Here is a 20,021-nt window from a genome sequence, read left to right as displayed (position 1 = left end):
TCTGCAACAAAGACATTGTGTCTTGCTTGGTTTCTGCCTCCTCCACGCAGCACTGGGCTGCTACGTAAAACCTTCAGGAGGAAGATTGGGGAAGAGCCATTCCAGCACGTGACGTCAGCTGTCAGCCACCGCCTGAAACACGTCCCATGACACTCTCTTCTCCACAGCTGCATTTTTTCCCTTTCTCCACCATTTTACCTGTCTGTGTGCAAGGAGGGCACTGGGAGCTTCACCCAGCATCTGTGCTCTGTGGCTGGGTCTGTGGAACGAGGGTGCAAGGCAAGTTCAGTGCAGAGAGACAAAGCAGCAGTGCTGCCTCTGGACTGGGACGGGCGGGTGGTGGTGGTTGTGGCTGAGCTCCATCTGCGGGTCCTGCACTCACATCTGCAAGCAGCAGCTTGGGGTTTTTATAGGATTGACTGTTCTTACTATGACAGCACAGGTACGGAGGAGCTCATCTGGTGTTACGGGGTTTTTTTAGTATGCAGGTCTATCAGTTCCTGCAGTTGTAGGAGTTTTAAGAAGTGATTTTGAGTTCAAATATATGTTAAATGTGCGAGTGGTAACAAATGTTTGCATGTCATTTAATGGACTTAACAAGTGTTTGCCATATCATTTAATGGGCTTGGGAGTGGAAATCAGCAGTATGGTTTGGACGCTTTTTGCAGATAGATGTAACATGGATTCTGAAAAGCCTATTTTGTCTTCTCTGTTGAGATCCGACTAGACACCTGCTGGTTGACTGCAGAGGCAGAGCTGCCTGGCTGTTGTGATACTGTGACAAGTAATGCCATTTCCTTGAAATTCTGGACATAGGTTCTTTGTGTCAGCTTTTCAGTAGACATCTGTAGTTAAAGTTTTGCTTTGTAAGCATTGTTTAAGAAAGGCAGTGACTTTGTCTCTGTGCTGATCCATCTTTTCCTCCAAATTGCCTTGGTAAATACCAGAATTCAGAACTAACAGAAGGGACTGCTTTTTATTTTCCTTCTTTTTATTACACCTTATCATATCACAGGTGCAGTGAAGTTCACCTTCTGAGTGTTGTAACCCAGTTTTAAGCTCTTAAGAACCTAATAGGGAATGTAGGGTAGGTTATTGTGTAGCTGTCTGCTGCATGGTGCACCTGTATAATGCAGTAATAATTTTCTTTTCCTGCTTGACTGTTATTTTTGTGTAAGACAGATTTTGTGGTGAAGTTTTCAAAATTGAACTTTAACATCTTCATTTTAAGACAAGAATTCCAAATGTTTTTGGATGCTGCCCTAGTCGGTCATCCTATAAGAAGCATCCCATTAGAGCTCAAACCTTTGGAAGATTTGATCTTATTCTTTGGTGCTGAAATGACCTCAGTAACTTAGATAGTTTTAATGCTGACTGTATGCAGAGCTCAGAGGCTCCAGCCATTCATCATCACTGACCTCAGGCAGTGACCGTCCATAGCCAGAAGAGGGAGGACCCGTAGGCTGATCTGGAGCTTGAAACAGTCAGCATCCTGCAGGGTAGGGACAACTGGAATTGACTTCTTGGGACCGTATGTCTGGGCTATAGGCTCCTCAAAAAGTAACCCTGAAATTACACTCAGAACTAATTAAAGCTTCATTACAGCGTTAATCTCATAACACTGATGTGCCCGATGGACTATTTAAAAATTGGAAATGCTTGAGATACATTGTTCTTGAAAACATTGATTAAGAAAACACGTGTGTAGAGTTCCCTCATTTGTGTATTAACTCCTTGAATAGCCCGGATCAGAGGGAACATTTGGCAGCACTGCTCCAAGTAGTGCACATTTGGGAGTAATCACACTGCCAGCTTTCCTACCTTCCACTGTAAAGTCTGCTACTATGAAGCTGCTTTCTCTGTCTGAAACTGTAACAGCACGTGAACCTGTTGCCATGGGTTACTGCTTACGTATTTCCAAAACCCTTTACTCTGCAAACAATGTAAGGTCTGAATACATATTTTTTAAATTACTGTTTTTTTAAATACTGTATTTAACTTTGCACCTTCGCCTCCCAATGAATTCTTAAGCAGAATGTACACGTTCTCACAATGCGTTTTATTTGTATAGTATATAACTCAATGTAGAACCAAAAGAGGAAGGAAATTTATGAAGACTACACCACGGAAGACATGGGGGAGGGAGAATGAAAGGAAGAAAAGCTATTATGTTCTGCTTGTGGGTTTTTCGGCCAAGCAAATACAAGGCACTGAAATCCATGGTGGGATTGTTTCTGTGGTGGTTTGTTTTGGTTCGGCTTCTTTTTTTTTTCTTCAACATAAGAGATTGAGCAGAGTGCTGCAGTCTTGAAAAGTCATGGGAGGGGAAACACAGTGGCGTGGTTGAGATGGTGAGCCTGTGTGCAAAAACGAAGTGCGAGCTGTGCATCCTGTTTGGTAACAAGGAAGCGGTAAAGTTCTGCGAGCCGCAGTTTGTTAACGAGTTTTATACAACGGGAGAGATGCAAAATAGAAGACCATCATTTTTCTTCAGTATGCAACAGTTTGCTTTTGTATAAGGAACAGTTTGGGACTGCAGCACGTGTAATTTATGAAGGTTGAAAGAATGGATATTCCTTGCTCTGCATTGCGTGCCTGCATTTTTTTTCCCAGTTTAAGATAAAGAAGATGAAGGTTTATCCTCCTGTTTTTTCCTCCTGTTTTATTAGTACCTCCTAAGCCTGTCCACCTCAAACCTGGGCAAGAAAGAATTCCTCCTGCACCTTCTCGGCCTTTACCAGCTGATCCCAAGTCATCACGGAGCTTAGCTCCCGGAGAGGACGAAATTCCAATATCAGCAGGAGTCAACACTCTCATTGAGAAGTTTGAAAGTATTAGGTAAATACGTCGTCGTACCTTTGAAACTATATTTCAATGGTTATTGGTTTGTAAGTTTAAGATCTGCTGAATTTGAGTGCTCTCCCACAAGTGAGTAGCTCGGAGTCTGCTTTTAGTAAGTTGACTTGATATCAAGACTGTTTTTGCATTATAGGAAATTGATAATTGTGATACAAAATAATTTAGTTCTCTGCCTAGGACTCAGTAGGTGTCGGACTTACTGTTGCATTGCTTCTTAGGGGTGGGGGATAGTTCAGTGTCAGTGTATTTTGAAATGGCATAATGTATAACAGTTTCCTTAGGAACTTTATGTACGAGACATTAAATGGGGTTGGAGCTGATGTATAAAACAGCTCATTTCATAAACACGCTAAAATCCTCTTCAAAAACCAAACTTGGCTGATGGACCTAAATGATTGTTTTCATAAAGAGGGAAGAGAGACAGACACGGTGCTGTGCCTTTTAATGTGTTACCACCTGGGTAAATCTCGTGAGGTCTCTTTCAAATAGGAAGAAGTAATGTCTTCTGTGCTTCAAAAATTGTCCCCTTTCTGATAGAAAATAACTTTCCCCGCAGGCTTTGTTCTCTTGAATAAAGTGAGTTCCTGTCTAAACAAACCCATAAACAAATGCTTTTTTTAAAAGGTGATTCCTCTTGCTCCAAATGTTCAAACCAAACTGTGCTTTGGGGCAAGGTGGGGACTATTAAAGATTTGGGATTCTAATGGCACCTTTTCAATTAAACTTACAGTTAGGAGTGGTGTGTTTTACCTGAATATTGGGTGAACGTTGTTACAGTAGTGTCTGTACACATGCCTCCTGGTATTGTCAGGGGGCCATAAGAAATGCAGCTTGAAACAAATGATAATCAGGCCCAGTCTCTTTTGAGGCACTTTTGCAACCTCTCATTATAGATGTGAATGACCGGGGTGCTTTATCTTCACCTGCAGGCAACCTGTACATATTCTTCAAAGGAACCAGCTGAATTTAGCTCTTAAGATGGAACCGGGCCTGGACTCATCCAAACAGTCGAGCTCGTGTGACTGTGACATGGTAGCTTCCAGCAGCTGTTCAACGAATGAAAAAAGTGAACCAGATGAAAATGAGCCAGACGTACCGTGCAGTGCAGATCTATCGAACACAGACATAATGAAAATTAAAGAGCTAAGCATAGGCGATAACAAAAGCCATGAAGACTGTACTGCTGTGAATGAGAGCAAAGAACCCTCTAGAGAGCTTGGCAATAAAGACTCAACTGCAGAACTGAACGGTAATGGTAAAATTCCCAACAGAGACAGTGGCATTGACAGCCCTTCTTGTAGCGTGGCAGGGGAAACTTTCCCCAGCGAAGAAGGTGCAGAGCAGAAGAAGCCTGGTGTGTCTGGGAATCCGGGGGAGATGGAACCTGACAGAAAGAGCACCAGATCTTCCTCTGCAGAGCAGAAGAGAGACTCCACACAGGATGAAGACAGTGACATTGATGAAGGAAGTAGTGAGGAACAAGAAACAGCAGAAGTGCCAAAGTTAGAGTATATGGATGTAAACAAGGTAAGGTGGTTTAACATTACTTTACCTGAAGCCTGTTTCTGACTCTCTCCAGAGATCCCTTGCATCACTTTTGTGTGTTCGGGATTTTTTCTTTGCTCCTACGTCAGAGGATCATGACAGACATGAATTTCCTGCTCAGTTTGGGTCATAGCTTGTTCCTGTTCTAGGCTGTATCTGTTAGAAAGGTTTCCAATCTTGATTTAAAAGGTTTCTTTTTATGAGAGTGCATCAGAGGCAGAGACAAGTTGTTAAAACTGAAGTACCATTTGTAGGTAAAGACTTGGACCCTGTGTTTCTTGTTTGAATTTGTGCAGGTTTGGCTCCTACTTACGAGATCACGTTGTTTGCACTGGGGCTCCATGACATGTAGAGGGCCAATTGGATAGTTAATCTTTCAGGGTCAGGGCCTTGTATTCTGGAAGGACATGCATGTTGGAAATCTCCTTTAGCAGTGTATAGATACATAATTTTTTTTAAAGAAGCCCGTGTTTCTTTTAGTGTGACTACTTTTTGAATGCAAAAAGTTATTTTGAGGGTATTCTGTGCAAAATAATGGAGTCCGTGCTGTTGTGTATTTGCTGCAGCTGTTTAACATTAATGGCATTCTTTTGATTATCTGCTTATCAAGACAGTTATATTTAAAAAAAAGACTTTTTGTTAAGGGAAAACAAGATGCTTCAAGCAATATATCTGCAAAATATTCCCCTTCTTGATTTTTTTTCTCTTTTTTGTTTGTGTTTGGGGTGTTTTTCACTTGGACATCATGAGAGTACGGTTGACATACAGGATTTGTGTTTAGAACAATACCATGAGCACTAACAGCCAGGACTAGTGACCTGCAGCTAGTGAACTGTAGTGCTCACATCTCAGTTCATGTGAATTGAGTGGTTCTGCTGAGGTCACAGAATAAATCCTGAGTTATATACATCCAGAGTTTGTCCCTTTGGGAGAGGTGGCAGTTTAAACTCATTCGGTAGCTCCTAGGTCAGATCAACCAGCGAGGATTTCAGAGTGGTGAAATTGTATGCAAGTATGTGATGTGCTTGAGGTTCTGTCATTCAGCGCTGACAGCTGTAACTTTGGAGTACAATTAATGCTCTGTGGTGTCCCCTTTTTTTCCAAGAAGACAGTGTGATGAGACAAACACACCTCCAGGAAGGTATGAAAAAGCCCCGGAGTTTCTCTGGTGAATGCACTGCTTTATGCTGCATTCCTTTCCTTTTATTACAAGCTCAGGCTTGTGTGACTGGAGTCACCTTCCCTTCACATGGCTCAAACACCAGCATTGTTGCCTGGGACAGGTGTTGCCCATCCAGTGCTTAGTTGCTGCTCCTTTTGCAAATTCAGTGAATGTCAAACTCATTGCAACTAACTGGTTTTACCACCCTGGGTTTACACTGAAGTCTCTGTTATACAACAGAAAAAAAAAGTGAGACTTAATATTGCCAAAGTGCTGTGTAACTAAGAATCAATCTCTCATGAAGGAGGCCTGGCTCCTGCTGCCCAGTTGCTGCCTGGGTGTGCATGAGGTGGGAGTTGTTGCCTTCCTGGAGCGTGCTGCATGTTGGCAGACCCAAGTACCACAGGCTCGGATGAATCCCCTCAGGTCTGTCAGGTGCCAGTGGGACTTCAGCAAGAGGGAAGGATAGAAACTCTGATTTTGGTGTCATGGATACCATTGGCGTCACAGCAGTAGCCGACCTGAAAGCAAAACTTGAGAGTTTGTTCTGGCAAATAGTCCTTGTCAAAGTGAAAGTTTGTATCCTTGTAAATAGACCGATACTTTCCATCCTAATTGCACTAGCTTCCATTTGTTTAGCTAGTGGTGTTTTATCCTCGTGGCTCCAAAGTACAGCAGAGCCTCAGTTCAGGTGTCAGGATCTCCAGGATCTCTTTGACTCCACCCAAGAGGGAGCCTGAGCATGGCTCTCATTGCTCATCCCTGCTGCCATTTGTGGACTGAAACGGCCATAAAGCATCCTGCAGACTTAGGGAGTAGTGAGGGCCATGCAAGACGGGTCTGCCTGGCAAACCTGGCTGTTTGCTGTATGTGGAGAGGATGCGAACTCATTTGCTTGCCTGCAGGTCTGCAGTCTCACCTGGTAGCTGGTGGGGATGGCAGAGGAGCAGCCTGTCAGCTGGGCAGGAAGGCTGCAGGGCAGGCAGCCTGCATCCTGTGCAGGAATAAATCCATGGCAATATGAGATGGGATCCAGCAGGACTGCAGGTCTGCACTGCCAAGGGAAATGTGTGTTGTATGCAAGAAATCAGTGTGGGGGATCCTCCAGAAAGCTATTAGTGGGAGAGATTCTTATTAGCAGCTGCTAAAACTTAAATTGTGTCCATTAACATCTGGTATCTCTTCAATATTCTGCTAGTATAAGCTCATTTACATCTCACATCACGAGCATCACCATCACAGTGCGTGGCTTCTGGTCTGCTGCTGTTCACTCTCCCTTATGTGTACATTCATACATAAACACATTTGCTTCAATTACTTTATCTTCATAATATATGTATATAGGTATTTGTGCAACTAAAATGTTATTTAAAAGATTATTAATTGCAACATATCAGCAAGAAAATGGTGAATAATGATTGGAAGGTCTTTAATCTGGGTAGAAATTAGATTTCCTGTTTGAGTTAGGCATGCAGTACCAAAGCAGCTGTGGCAAGCCCGAGTGGAAGACTTTACAGTATCATTATGAAGAGCTTTACTGACAAACACTACAAATAATTACTGGTCTAAGACATCAGAGTTTTGATAGCTGTTTTTAAATAGTGCTCCTTAGGCTAAATGTCCATATAGTGTGAAATAATTCAATTAAACACTGAGTTATGTGGTCGTACTTGTCAGTAGGGTGCCTAATGAATTTATAAAAGGGCAAGATCTCTAGAGGAGGAAACGTTCTGTTTTCTTGCATTCCTTTTCTTCCTGTTGGAGCTTCTCATCTAAATGAGTACAGGAGGACAGGTGTGACATTAACGTGATGTACTTCAGGTCTGTCCTTGCATTTTGGGTTAATTTCAGTTTTGAGAAGGCTGTTTTGACGCTGACCACGAGACGTAAGCTCAGCTTTGTGGCCACGTGTGGGGAAAGGCTTAAAGACATGCTGCCTCTCCTTCAGTGTAAGGATTGTGCCCTCTTCTGGGGACACAGCGTGCACCAGCTCAAGGTCAGGTGAAGCCAACTGGTGTGTTACACGTTCACAGCACCCTCCCAGTCTGCCCTTTGGCTCTGTTGAGGATCTGGACACTGCAGAGTGAGTCTGTAAGGGTTCAGAGCCATGGCTTCCAACAAGCACGACTCAGTTCGAAGCTGCCTTCTTATGTGGTTGCTCTGAGTTCACATCACTCTGGACAAAACGGGAAATTTTCCAGGAAACAACGTGCCAGGCCTGCTGGGAGGAGGAGCTCCGTGAGCACCCATGTTGGTGTGTGAGCAGGAGAGACCCCTTCCTCCCCCGGGCTGTCCCAGGGCAGGCTGTGTGTCAGGGCTTTGTTCCTGCCTCCCCCTTCCTGCTGCCGGTACCGGGCTGCAGCTGCACAGCGGAGGTAACCAGCGCTCTCATTAAACAGTCACGTTTTCCAGAGAGCTTTGTTGTAGTTGGAGGAGGATGCATGGGAAGTACAGCTGCAGAATGATTTAATGATGGCTCGGTAATTCCTGGGATATTGCATTAAGCAAAGTTCATGAATAAACATCAGTAGAAAAAGAATCGTATTTGCTTTTTTCCTCTCTAGATTTCTACTTTGGAGAGCTCTCCGTCTGCCACCCGAGCTTTCACACATCCCATGGCTGGTGAAGTCATGCAGCCTGATAGATGACTTGCATTGTTTTATTTAGTCTAGGCTCAGCTCTGCAGCGTGATGTGGCTTCCTTTGGGAGTCTGCAGCGCAAGCTCACAGATCTCACTGTTAGCACACAATTATTGAGATACGTTTTAAATGGCAGGAGTGACTTGCTGGGATTTCCAGCAGTCTTTTATCAGAATGAGAATGAACAAGGGGAGCTTATTAGTTTTGATAATGTTTCAGAAAGTGTCAGGAGCTCTGAGAACTGAGGCACGTTAGCCTTGATGGGTACAAAAAAAGCAATGACAAAAGGAGGACCAAGGAGCTGTCATGCTTTGCAGCCTCTGTTACCCGAGGTTCTGAGCACCAACTTACCTGGGAGCGGTGGAGCGATGCTGCTGAGATGGGTAATGCTTTCTCGTGTCCTTTTGTTCAGATATTTTTCGCTAACAGTAACACGTGCTCATTAATAATCACAAAAAAATGCCTTTCTCCATCTGTCCCGCTTCATGAGAACCTGCTGTGTAAAATAACGCTGATAATGGAGAGCCCCCCTGGGCCTCGTACAGTCACTGACGTGTTCCTGTTCTGCCTGTACCTAGCTGCAGTTGTGCTTCTGATTTCACAGTGCAGTTTGTGTTGGAAAACGTGACCTGCAGTCCTGCAAGTCAAACCTCTGGGTAAGATTATCTCCACGTGTATTTGGGAAAAAAGGATTTTGACTTGGCCTTGAAGAGGATGTGAAGTGATTATCTTCGCTTCCTGATTTGACACTGGGGAGCGTGGCCAAAGTAATCGTTTTCTTATGAGAATCTGTGGAGGCCTCCTGATTTGGTCCATCAGTTGGCTTACAGCAGGTTAGTGGGGGAGCTTTGCTTGGGGACTTTCTGTCTTGTTTCCTCATTCAGTGATACCTTCCAAGCCTACAGATGAATCCACACAAGTTACCCACTAAGCAAAACAGTGGAGCCAGTCATAGAGTGCTCATTAAGAAAAATCAGATATGTTCTCATCTTCACTTTTATTGGATATGCTGAATAAAGTAAGATCTCAGTGCTACAAAGAAGCCCTACAATAAGGACAACTTTTCCATATTGCTTTCAACATTTTCACTTGGGAAGTTGTCTATGATCTTTTTGGGACCTTCTGCAGAGGAAGGAGGGCAGCAAGTTGGCCTGAGCCCACCGCCCTGCCCCGGGCAGCTACAGCCTGCAGCCCCTTCTCCCAGTGCCTGGGAGCTGGTGGGCAGCTGGGCAGACTCTCAGGAAGCACTGATGTGCTTCGAGCCCTTCGTTGCACAACACAGCATCTGCTGTTACCCACTTTGTGACTGTGATTGGCACATTTACGTGTTTGCAGGTGCAGACATACTCCCACTGCAGGTGGGAATCTGCCCTTTATGAGAACCTGGTGCTGGTTGTGTATTTCCTTTATTTTTTAATGTTTTATGGACACGTACAGCTGAAAACGAATTGTTGGACCTTCGACACAGAAGTGAAAGAGCATCACACAACTGCTGCTCCAAGCACTGCAGTGAGCTTCCTGTGTCACAAATAAGCACCGACACTTCCCTTTTCTCATCTTCCTTGTCACTCCGCCAGCTCGGCTGCTCTGAACAGGTCCTGCAGCAGTTGTATGGCTGTCATGTGGAGCTGTGGTCCTGCCGAGCGGTCATGGTGGGCAAAGAAGGGGGGAAACGCATTTACAAAGAATAAAACAGCTTAGGATCCATTTTAAGTGGAAAGCTGAGTATTTTATTATTTGCCATGTCATTTACATGCCTTGTAAGTGGCACAGTTTTTCTGCAGGGCTCTATTAGCAAAGCTAACTGTGCTTCACCAGTCCCCTGTAGCAGTCGCTCAGATCATGTGCAGTTTGTACTGGAAGCTGAATGCGTTCTGTGTTTGATAAAAGCCACCTGCCTGGGCAGAGACCTGGTTGCCAGGTGACTATTCTGAGTAGGCTGGAGATGGTGACAGCCTCAGATACCCGTCCCCTTTGAATTGATGCAAAATTGAGTACGTGGTGAGTTCTGTGAAGAAAGGTTGAGGGAACTGGGTTGGTTTAGCTTAGAGAAGAGAAGGCTCTGGGGAGATCTCATTGTGGCCTTCCAATACTTGAAGGGAGCATATAAACAGGAGGGAGAATGACTGTTTATGAGAGTGGATAGTGATATGACAAGGGGGAATGGTTTTAAACTGAGAGGGGAAGTTTAGGTTAGATATTAGGAGGGTGGTCATGCACTGGAACAGGTTGCACAAGGAGGCTGTGGATGCCCCATCCCTGGAGGCATTCAAGGCCAGGCTGGATGTGGCTCTGGGCAGCCTGGTCTGCTGGTTGGTGACCCTGCACATAGCAGGGGGTTGGAACTGGATGATCGTTGTGGTCCTTTTCAACCCAGGCCATTCTGTTATTCTATGATTCTCTTTGCTGCTGATTCACTTTAGTGTTAGTGATGTTAGAGGTGTCTCAAATCTCCTCAGGCTGGGCATGCTGTGTCTCTGCTGACTTCTTTGTTACTTGAGGACTCTTTTCCCCCAGCCATCTTTTTGCCAAAGTCTTTAGACTGAAGCCTGCTTACTTCAGTCAAGCAGGGCTCCTTCAATTCCTGTCAGACTGTAGTTGTGTGAGTAAATGTGAACAGAGACTTACATAAAGCTGTTACATCAGGAATATAAATGCATTTCAGTTTGCACACTTCTTTTGGTTTTCCTTTAGAGACACGGGCCGTGAAATACCTCATCCATATCCCCTGCAGCACAGCTCTGGCTGTGTCAAAGCTGTCCTTCCAAGAGGACACAGTGCAGGAGGGTTGGAGCTGGGCTGCCCCACTGTATCAACTATTTTAAGTGCAACGTTTTGTCAATTGAAAGGTGAATAAGTTGCAGATCAGTCTGAAAAACATGCCTGTCTGCCGCTAGCAGAAGGAGCAGCTGAAGATGATCTTGCCTTAAAATGTAATGCTCAGCTCAGGCTGATGTTGTTCTCGGCCGTGGTTCGGTCTTTGAGCAGATGTCAGCAAGATTTTTGTAAGTATAAACTCAGTTGCAGATGGTGAAGGTCAGGAGGTTAGAAAGTGCCTGTGCTATGTAAAGATTTACTTTTGAGAGCAAATGTATTTGGTTGAAAACAATTATTTTTCAAATTCAGAACTCAAACAAATCAGAGGATGCTCTGGGGCTGGCTTGCCAGCTGGATGACATCAGCGCCTTTCATTCAGGCACTCAGCAAAGCTGGCAAACAAATTCTTTCTCAGCGAGAGATCCCTCTTACTGGAATCTTAATGGCCAGCAATGTCTTTCATTATAATCTATAATAAGTTATATTTCTCCATAACAGCTTCAAAGCATTGTGTCTTTTTTCTCCCGGAATATTAACAAAATATAATATGAGTATTCACTCAATCCAGCATTTCCAATCCAGCAAAAGTCCTCACTGTCCCTTGGTTGCTGCTCCTATCACAGAGCTGTAGGTACTTGGGCTAAGTGGTACTGTATTTCATTTGGTTAGCTGTGGGTCTGGTTTGCTTCGATTCATGGCTAGCTTTGAAAAGGCTTTGAGGTCATCTGGTTGCACAGCAGTTTGCCTGAATGTGTTTCTTAATTTAAATTTGTTTCTTTTTGACTTTGCATATAATCAAAACAAGATGGCATCGAAGAAGCTTAAAGAGAGCATTTCAATGACGCTTTCTAACCATGCTGTGTGTCCAGCGAGGGACTGGCAAGCAGACGGAGATAGGTGTTGGGGACAGAAATCACTGCTGCTGCTGAGGGGCCCAGGTGCTTCCTGGAGCAGAAGCAGGCTTTGTTTTTAATTGACTTCAGCTGGACTCATTCTGTGCGGATTTGTCCAGTCCTTTTGTGAGCCTGTGGGAAGCTTTGCTGCCCGTTGCGCTGTGTGCTCCAGGGCTGTGCACGCAGGGATGCGGTGCTCGGGGAAGCAGCTCTCAGTCTTGAAGCAGCACCGCAGTAGTTTGATTTGATGCACTCAGTTTTCCGGTGCAAGGAATGGTGAATAATTGCACCAAGCTGTTGCTGTCTGTTCCATTAACCATTTATACGTCTCTCTAACCTTCATCACTGTTGTTTTTTTCCCAGCTCCACCCCATTAAATTTTCCCTACCCTTTACCATCCTTGCTGCCCCTTTCCAGTGTTGTACTCCTGTTTCTACCAACCAGCCCTCAAATCTGGAACACAGTTTTGATTTCATTACATGTAGACATGGAGTTTGAAGTCTAGACCTTCAAAGGTATCTAGAGTTTGTCAGAAAGCTAAAGCTGGTGTCATCCTAATTCAAGTATTTTGTAGCACACCGGAAAGCAAGACTCTGTGGAGTCTATGTAAGTTTTAGCTAAATGGTGAGGTAAGTTTGTGCTTCTTAGTTGTATTCAAGCTTTTGATTTAGTCCTTATTTATTTATTTTAACGAGCGCAATGAAAGACTTTGCTGGGTAATTTCAGTTACACTGCTGGAACTGGTGAGTGTTTAAAGCTGCACAGAGCTCATAGAAATACAGCAGAGAGTAACCCTGTGCTGGCTGAGGTGTGAAATGCATGGCCAGACAGGTCTTTTCTAGTTGCTGATGGTTTTTGTGTATGTGACCAAATTAAAACTTGAGCACTGTTAATTTGCAGTCTGATGTCTCAGTTACCAAATAAACTAGATATGTTTCCAGATTTAGTGGATGTTTCTGGTTCTTTATTAAAAAAAAAACAACAACAACAAACAAAAACACAAAGAAAGAAAGTGATGTCCTGTCCACCTTTCAGAAAATAGCTTAAAAATGTCTCTAGAGCAAATCGATCCTTTGATGAGAAGTTTGGAGCAGATTCTGAAATGTGTTAAGCTCATTCACTTTGGGCTTCTGTATTGGAGGGAATTTGGCCCATGGAGAAAATGGGAGGGTGGTGTTGGTGAAAGATTCTGTTATTTATAACTTCTTTTTTTTTTTTTTTTTCCAGTGTACAGAGCCCCAAAAGCTGTTCAACATTGCAAACGAGCTGCTCCATACAGAAGAAGCGTATGTTAAAAGACTCCATCTGTTGGATCAGGTAATTCAATTTTGAACAAGCTACGTTTTGTCTTCTGCGATCAGCAGTGACGTCTTCAGTTCAGCCTCTAACCTATAGCCCAGCAGTTAAGATACAGCTTGTTGGTGGGAGATGGGCTTTGCTTGTTAGGGTTCATGTGTTAGGTGCCTGAGTGAGTTTTTGGGATATGGGTTCCCTGTGCTGGAGCCCAAGCATTCAGGTGCTGGAGAGAGAAATGGGAAAGCAGCAGCCCATGGTACAGACACCATAAACATTCGGTTCCTTTCAGAGGATGCATAGGGAGGAAATCATAGGGACACTCATGGCACTATAAAACAATGGAATCTGTGACTGCTCCGTAATGTTCAGCAGCTATAAGTTTTACTACAGTCAGGCCACAAGGATCAGCCCCGCGTTCAGAGTGATTTTTATTATGTTTTTCCCCACTGTGATTCCTGATTGTTTTCCCCACTGTGTTTGCACGTGGAGACAAAGTAACACTGATGTGATAATCTGAACGTTTTTCCAAATAAAATGTTTTGGTATGTCTACACAGTTCAGGCAATTCTATAATCTCTCTAACATACTTGATATATATCTCTGTGGATGGCATATGTAATCATTATATAAAGAAAAATATGAAACATGCAGTAAAAGCAAAGTAAAAATGAAAATGATTAATGTTGCTTAAGAAAAAAAGAAACAGGGAAAGCTGTCACCTTGCTAGAAATCTTGTTAGAAGCTGTAGCTTTCAGGGAGCCATCTACCACCATCCAACCCTACAAACTCTGTGCAGAGCTTTCCAGTATTTGCTTTGGATGAGCAAAGGCTATCTGAGGACCCTAGAAATCCTGGGAGAGTCATTCAGTTTTGTTCAGTACAGTGTGATTTTCCTACAGAGAAACAAAATAATCAAAGGGTTGATTTTGCTTCGTGTAAATACCAGTAAGTGCTCTTGAGGGGCCAATTGTTTTATGCACCTTACACTCCCAAATACAAGATGTCTCATCTTCTCAGTTGTTTCAATCTTTCTGACTTACAACCGCCCCAGACACTTCGAATGGAGAAGTAAGCCCTTATGCATAAATCTGACCCTGTTTGACAATGGGTTTATGTTCTGTGAAACTCCTGAAAATGCTCAGGGTGGTGAACCCCAGGGACTGAGTGCCAGAATTCAGATGCTGTGGCTCTGTTCTGAGGCAGTCAGCTTTGTAATACTGCAACCCGATGCCGCTGTGTTCAGGATTGTTAAACTCTGTGTTGGTACTGTCTTGTCTCATGCAGGTGTTCTGCACTAAGTTGTCAGAAGCAGGTATTTCATCTGAAGTGATAACGGGCATCTTTTCAAATATCTCTTCTATCTATTGTTTCCACGGACAATTTCTTCTTCCTGAGCTCAAAACAAGAATTACACAAGAATGGTGGGTAACTGTCAGTACAATTACTTTTAAAATATGTTTCCAAGAAACTTTAGTGACCCGGGCATCTAATTGTATTCCAGCATTTTAATTGTTTGGTGCAGTAGTTCACTTGCTATTTAACACATCAGCTTGGAGTCTCTTATATCTCTTTTACCTGTATTGTTCCTGAATACAGGAGTAGGCCTGAGCACTCAGCATTCCTAGAGCACTTTGTGAGAATTTTTTTCCAGACCAGAGTACTATTGGAGCTATTTTTCTTACTGTATTTCCATGCTCCTTGTTTTGCAGTACTGTGAAATTGTAGTACTAGGAAAGGAGCAAAGTGCTTATTTTGGCTCCATGGATGAGGTATCTCGTCCCCAACGTGAAATATTGAAAAACATGGTTATTTCCCAAAGAAGGAAAACAGATCATCGTATCACAGTCTAGACTCTACATGCCATGTTGGAGACTTCATGAGACACATCCGTTTGATATTTTAATGTAGCAATTATATAAAATTCACTGTTACAAAATTAGCATTTTATCAGCCAAACAAATGAAAATGTAGACAGATAAGATAGACAGCTTTGTGCCCAGGAATGAGTTTACATCTGTTACGCAGCTGCTTCTATTGTAGTTTAGTACCACAGCATTGGACAAGATCTCACCCAATAATTTGCTGGCCTTCTGTCAAATAATATTTTGTTATGCTGTACATATACTTTCTTTAAGAAAATAGTTCTTTTTTAATACAAGTAATAATGGTCATATATCAATTAAAATTTGGCAACTGTAGTAAGTTTTAACCTGCCTGCCTATCACTCCATTTAATTGTAAGGCAGATGTAGGACCCTTGACTTGGGATGATGCGCTCGCTGCAGTATGTCCTGCAGTGGAAAGTGCTAATAATGCTGATGCTGCACCTTATTTCGTATTAAAACCAACCAAGTTGACCTTTCCAGCTATCCTAAATGATGAAGTCAAGATAGGAGCTCACATCTCTCTTGCTAGAGTCCAGTCTTCTTCACATAGGTCATCAATATCCAGAAGGAATAAAAAAGTGTCAGCACCTTTGCACTTGACCTGTGTCTACAGGGAAAGCTGTAGTAAAGGAAAGGAAAACTGGAGAAACTGGAAGTCAGAGCAGGGCATGAACTCATTCTGTAGCTAAAGGTCACTAGTGTAAACAGACTGTGAGTCAGGAGTTCAGTGAGAGAGGAAAGCTGAGGAAAAAATGGAAGGGAATCTTACACTGGTTCTCTCAAGGGGACTGGAACATGAGAAAATTGGATATGCAGCTCTCATTGTCATTTACACATCTAGCTCCTATAGAGGCCCTCTGGAAATCTCCCCATAAATGACAGCTTCAGCTTTACATGGCTCTTCAGTGGTGCAAGCTGTGCTGCTGAGTGGGGAAGGGGGGTGCAGGGTGACTGTGCTGCCACAGCTCCCCAAGGATACTACAGTTTCCTTGTATGAGTCCAGCAAATCACAGCAATTATTTTCTCCTATGTGCGGTTTAACTAAAAACACAGATCTGCAGAGAAAAGCAAATGGATTTCCTTGCCTGTGAACTTGGGCAGAGCTGTTGACACAGATGGAGACTTTGCAGGTCTCCGGGCTCATCTGAACTTCCTGCTGCTGCTTGGTAGTACCTAGGGACCAAACACAACCAAGGGCCACCCTGGGGAGCCTGGCGTGGTGCTGGACTGTGAGATGCCAGCCTAAATGTCTTCCTTGGGTTCCATGGGTGGGTGGGAGACAACAGTAGAACTCTGTTATTGTGTCTTCCCTCTTAAAATAGAATGTATTTTCACAGACTTTTATACTTAGCGTTCTCTTTCCAATAGGAATGTGAACCCACGGTTAGGAGACATCCTGCAGAAACTGGCTCCTTTTCTGAAGATGTATGGAGAATACGTGAAGAACTTTGACAGGGCAATGGACATGGTGAACACGTGCATGCAGAGGTCATCTCCTTTCAAAGACGTTGTTCAGAATATACAGGTATGTTGTTAACTAGCTTGATGTGGCTTTGAGATCCTCATTTCTTTATTTCTAATGCATGGCAGTTTTTGCTACAAGGAGGTACTATTTTAGAATAAAGAAGAAATACAGCTTTAGTGGCGGACTTTTCTTCTCTTTTTGCTGTGCAGCACAGATTTTTCACATAGTTGGCTTTTTCTCCCACTTGTGTACTTAAGAGGAGAAGCAGAAGTTAAAGAATGAAACCTAGCCATTTGCCTGGCAGTTTTGACTATGTTGGACTTCCTCAGGAATTCCCTATTTGTTACCTATGTATGTCTTGGAATCTGAGGAGAATGGGGTGGGTTCTCTCCTTAAGGGAGAGAGTGAGACAACTTTGCTGTATGTTGTATTTTCTGTTTATACAGCAGAATGAAGAATCATTGGTGCTTGTGGCTCAGTCCTTCCTGAGCACTTTTGTGCCTCTCTAGTGGGCCGCCTTGCCTTATGTGCTGCCTTATGCAGGGCAACCTCTTGCTCTAATACTCAACATATCCATTTGTAAACTCTTTAATTTTTTCATTACTAATTCTAGGTGTTGCTTTTTAACATGGACATTTTCCTTCTGAGGCTGGTGAGTTTGACTTTGGCTCATCACTGGCAGCACCGCTTGAAGGAAGCTGTTTCTGACACCCTCATTGGTCTGGTGTTTCTGAGGCTTATTAAGTTGTGCATGGTGCTAGAGGGCCACAGCTCTGCCAGAGGGTGCTTAGGATGGATTTTCACGTGTTCATACTCATAAGGAAAGCTGTGTGGGGAGGAGGAAGAGCTCTGCTTATGCTGGTGTGTCGATAGGCTGTCTGAGGCACTGGTCCAGCTGCAGGAGGATGCAGCACACTGGAGCAGGCCTGCAAGCATCCCTCTGCAGGTTCTGGGAGAGTGTGGACCATCCTTCAGGAGAGGTGAGGCCTGGCAAGGAGAGGGTTAAGCTGTGCAGGGAGCACAGCTGCTGCCCTAAATGGGAGCTTGTCGGCTGGCCAGCTGTCGGGAATCAAGTAATCCCAGCAAGCTGGGAGAGGAGAGGCCCTGTGCAGAGGGTAAGGACTGCCGGCCGGCTCAGACAGAAGCTCCCTCTTGGAAGAGCAGAGGAAAGGCAGCAGGAACTGGGAAATATCTTCTTCTACCAGACTCTCACTGTATGTGGCCTTTTCTTAACCTTTTTCTGTCTAAATCCAGCCTGTTCTCGCTGAGGCTCTGTGCAGCTAAGTGCATCTGTTGGCTGGAATTTGAGCCCAGGCAGTGCTGGGCCCCTGGGGCTCTGGCTTCCCTGCAAGGGGCTCCATGGCCCTCCTCACCTGCCTGCTGCCCCTAAGGCTGGACTCCCAGCACTCCCTGCCTGACCTGCCCCTGTGGAAAGGGGAAGCAGAGGCACAGCTGGGCGCCGGAGGGAATCGGGCTCCTTCTAGAGCAAGCACTGTAGGAACTCGTGCTTTCAGTGTGCATGGGCATTTTGTTGTCTTTGGTTTAGTGTCAAGCTGCTGGCATGCCTTTCTGAGGAATAATTCAGTTAGTAACTGTTTTCTCTACAACACAGAGAGCTGCCCTCCCTGAAATTCTGTGTCTGCGCTGCACACTATCAACACAAATAATTCCTGATAGCTGTCAAACTGCAAAACCCATCGGCAGCTGCCCAAGACCATGTGCATTTTTTGAGCAGAGCTTTGCCAGGCAGTTAGGGCAGGGGATGTGGTTCTGAAGCCTACTGATGGCAGTATTTCACTGTACGTTATTTTAGCTGTGGCATCTCAGCACCTTCTGCTTCTGTCATGACTATAGTGAATTCGGCAAAGATCTGATCTGAAAGGCTTAGTCAACTCAGCTGGCCTATCTCTGTGCTACCAGGAGCCACAGGTACTTCTGCAGGACAACTGCTATCGTTTGCATCCTCTCTCCCTGCTACTCTGGGAACTGCTGTAGCCTCTGTTAATAGAACCACAACAGAAGTCTACGGTGTATCAGAAGCTGGTGGTTCAGCATATAGTAAACTGAAGCCTGGTATTCTGGTTCTATTATTTGTATATACAAAGGATTTTGCAGTTGCATTTGTATTTCAGTGGAGCTGCCGTAGGCTCTTATGTCTCTCCATGGCACGGAACAAGTGCTGCAGGGTTCATACAGCTCTGATGGCTGGCACGGGATCCAGAATTAAATTAATGTGACTCCTCTTGCGACCTTCAGCTTTAATTTTCAAAATACCAGTGGAAGCCTGCTGTGATCCTGCAGGAATGCAATGGCTACCCCAGCTGTTGATGGAGTACTTACACAGGCATTCACAGTTATTAATTACACTAAAAGAGAGCAAATAGAAAACAAAAAAAATCGCATAGGAGCTATAAGTGAATGACTGCGACTTGTCAAGCTTATTTTAGCTGTCCTTAAAGATAAACATTCTTTCTGTATGTTTTGCATCCACCTACTGGGGTGAACACCTGGTAGCTGCTAAGTTGATTAGGACTCTTCTTTTGTCAGATTTCTAGTTAAGCCATCACAAAAGTACTTTTTCAGTGTATATTTGTGTGTTTCAGGTTCTTATGTGAACTCATTAAATGCAGAACAAACATTTATCTTCCCTCTAGTGAAGTCGTTTGAGTTGTAATGTAAGCTCTGTAAAGTTTCAGGGATCACATAACGTGAAAGGTCTCCTATTTGGAACAGTTACTTTGTGATTGCTGGCTTTTTCTAGAGAATCCATTTGGCACGTTTATTCCAACTGACGTGAGCCTGGAATTGACTTCTTCCTCTGCTTCCCTATTGTTCAGTGTTAGGGTTCATCGTGTTGCAGGAATTAAAAGACAATGGAGGCTATATTAGTAAGTGGATTGGGGAATATCATGAACCAAGGACTAAGGCAGTTGTGCAAATCTGTGTCTGTGCTTCCTGGAATCTCAGATTCTTTCCATCCCTGTAGTATTTTCTGGGAAATGTGCTGTAAAACTCAAAGAGATGATAAATTCACTTAATCTCCTATAAACAGAAATACTGTTCGCTATGCTACGGTTTTTTTCTGCTTTTTTAAAAGCAAATTTAAGTCTTGAAATTTCTGGAAGGATGGATGATGTTTTTCTACCAGACAGTCATCTCTTTATCTCCAGGCTTTGCTTCAAGAATGGGGCAAGTCAGCGTTGTGTCTTGGATGGTGATATTTATGTGGGAGACCACACATACCTGAAACAAGTGCCTTTCCCTGAGAGAAGAATACTGAATTAATGTGGGGGGGCTGCTTACACTGGGACAGACCGAGGCATGGCATTAGTGAGCTGACGTCCAGATAATGGTCTGGAGAAGATTGCGTGTGTATGTGGTTAAGATGCTGATTCAGAAATGACACAGTATCATTAACAGAAACTTTCTGTCTACTTAAACACAAGTTAGTTATTTTTCA

The 20,021-nt window shown here is 43.8% G+C and overlaps 1 protein-coding gene across 23 annotated transcripts in view; it reads left to right on the top strand.

The window, feature by feature from the left end:
• Positions 1-20,021, top strand: part of FGD3 (FYVE, RhoGEF and PH domain containing 3) — a 111,130-nt gene that overhangs the window by 65,693 nt on the left and 25,416 nt on the right. For 21 of the 23 annotated variants that reach the window (XM_015293410.4, XM_414331.8, XM_046900166.1 and 18 more), the window contains 5 exons: positions 2,670-2,838; positions 3,789-4,386; positions 13,143-13,232; positions 14,496-14,632; positions 16,465-16,621. In XM_015293410.4, coding sequence (XP_015148896.1) covers positions 2,670-2,838; positions 3,789-4,386; positions 13,143-13,232; positions 14,496-14,632; positions 16,465-16,621 — 1,151 coding nt within the window. Of the gene's footprint in view, positions 1-98; positions 280-2,669; positions 2,839-3,788; positions 4,387-13,142; positions 13,233-14,495; positions 14,633-16,464; positions 16,622-20,021 lie in introns of those variants that run through there. The other 2 variants (XM_025154732.3, XM_040646759.2) reach the window with 1 other exon arrangement.

The sequence above is a fragment of the Gallus gallus genome, chromosome 12, assembly GCF_016699485.2.
Source record: "Gallus gallus isolate bGalGal1 chromosome 12, bGalGal1.mat.broiler.GRCg7b, whole genome shotgun sequence".
Lineage (NCBI taxonomy): Eukaryota > Metazoa > Chordata > Aves > Galliformes > Phasianidae > Gallus > Gallus gallus.
The sequence above is the reverse complement of the archived record's forward strand: the minus strand, read 5'-3'. Positions and strand labels throughout refer to the sequence as shown.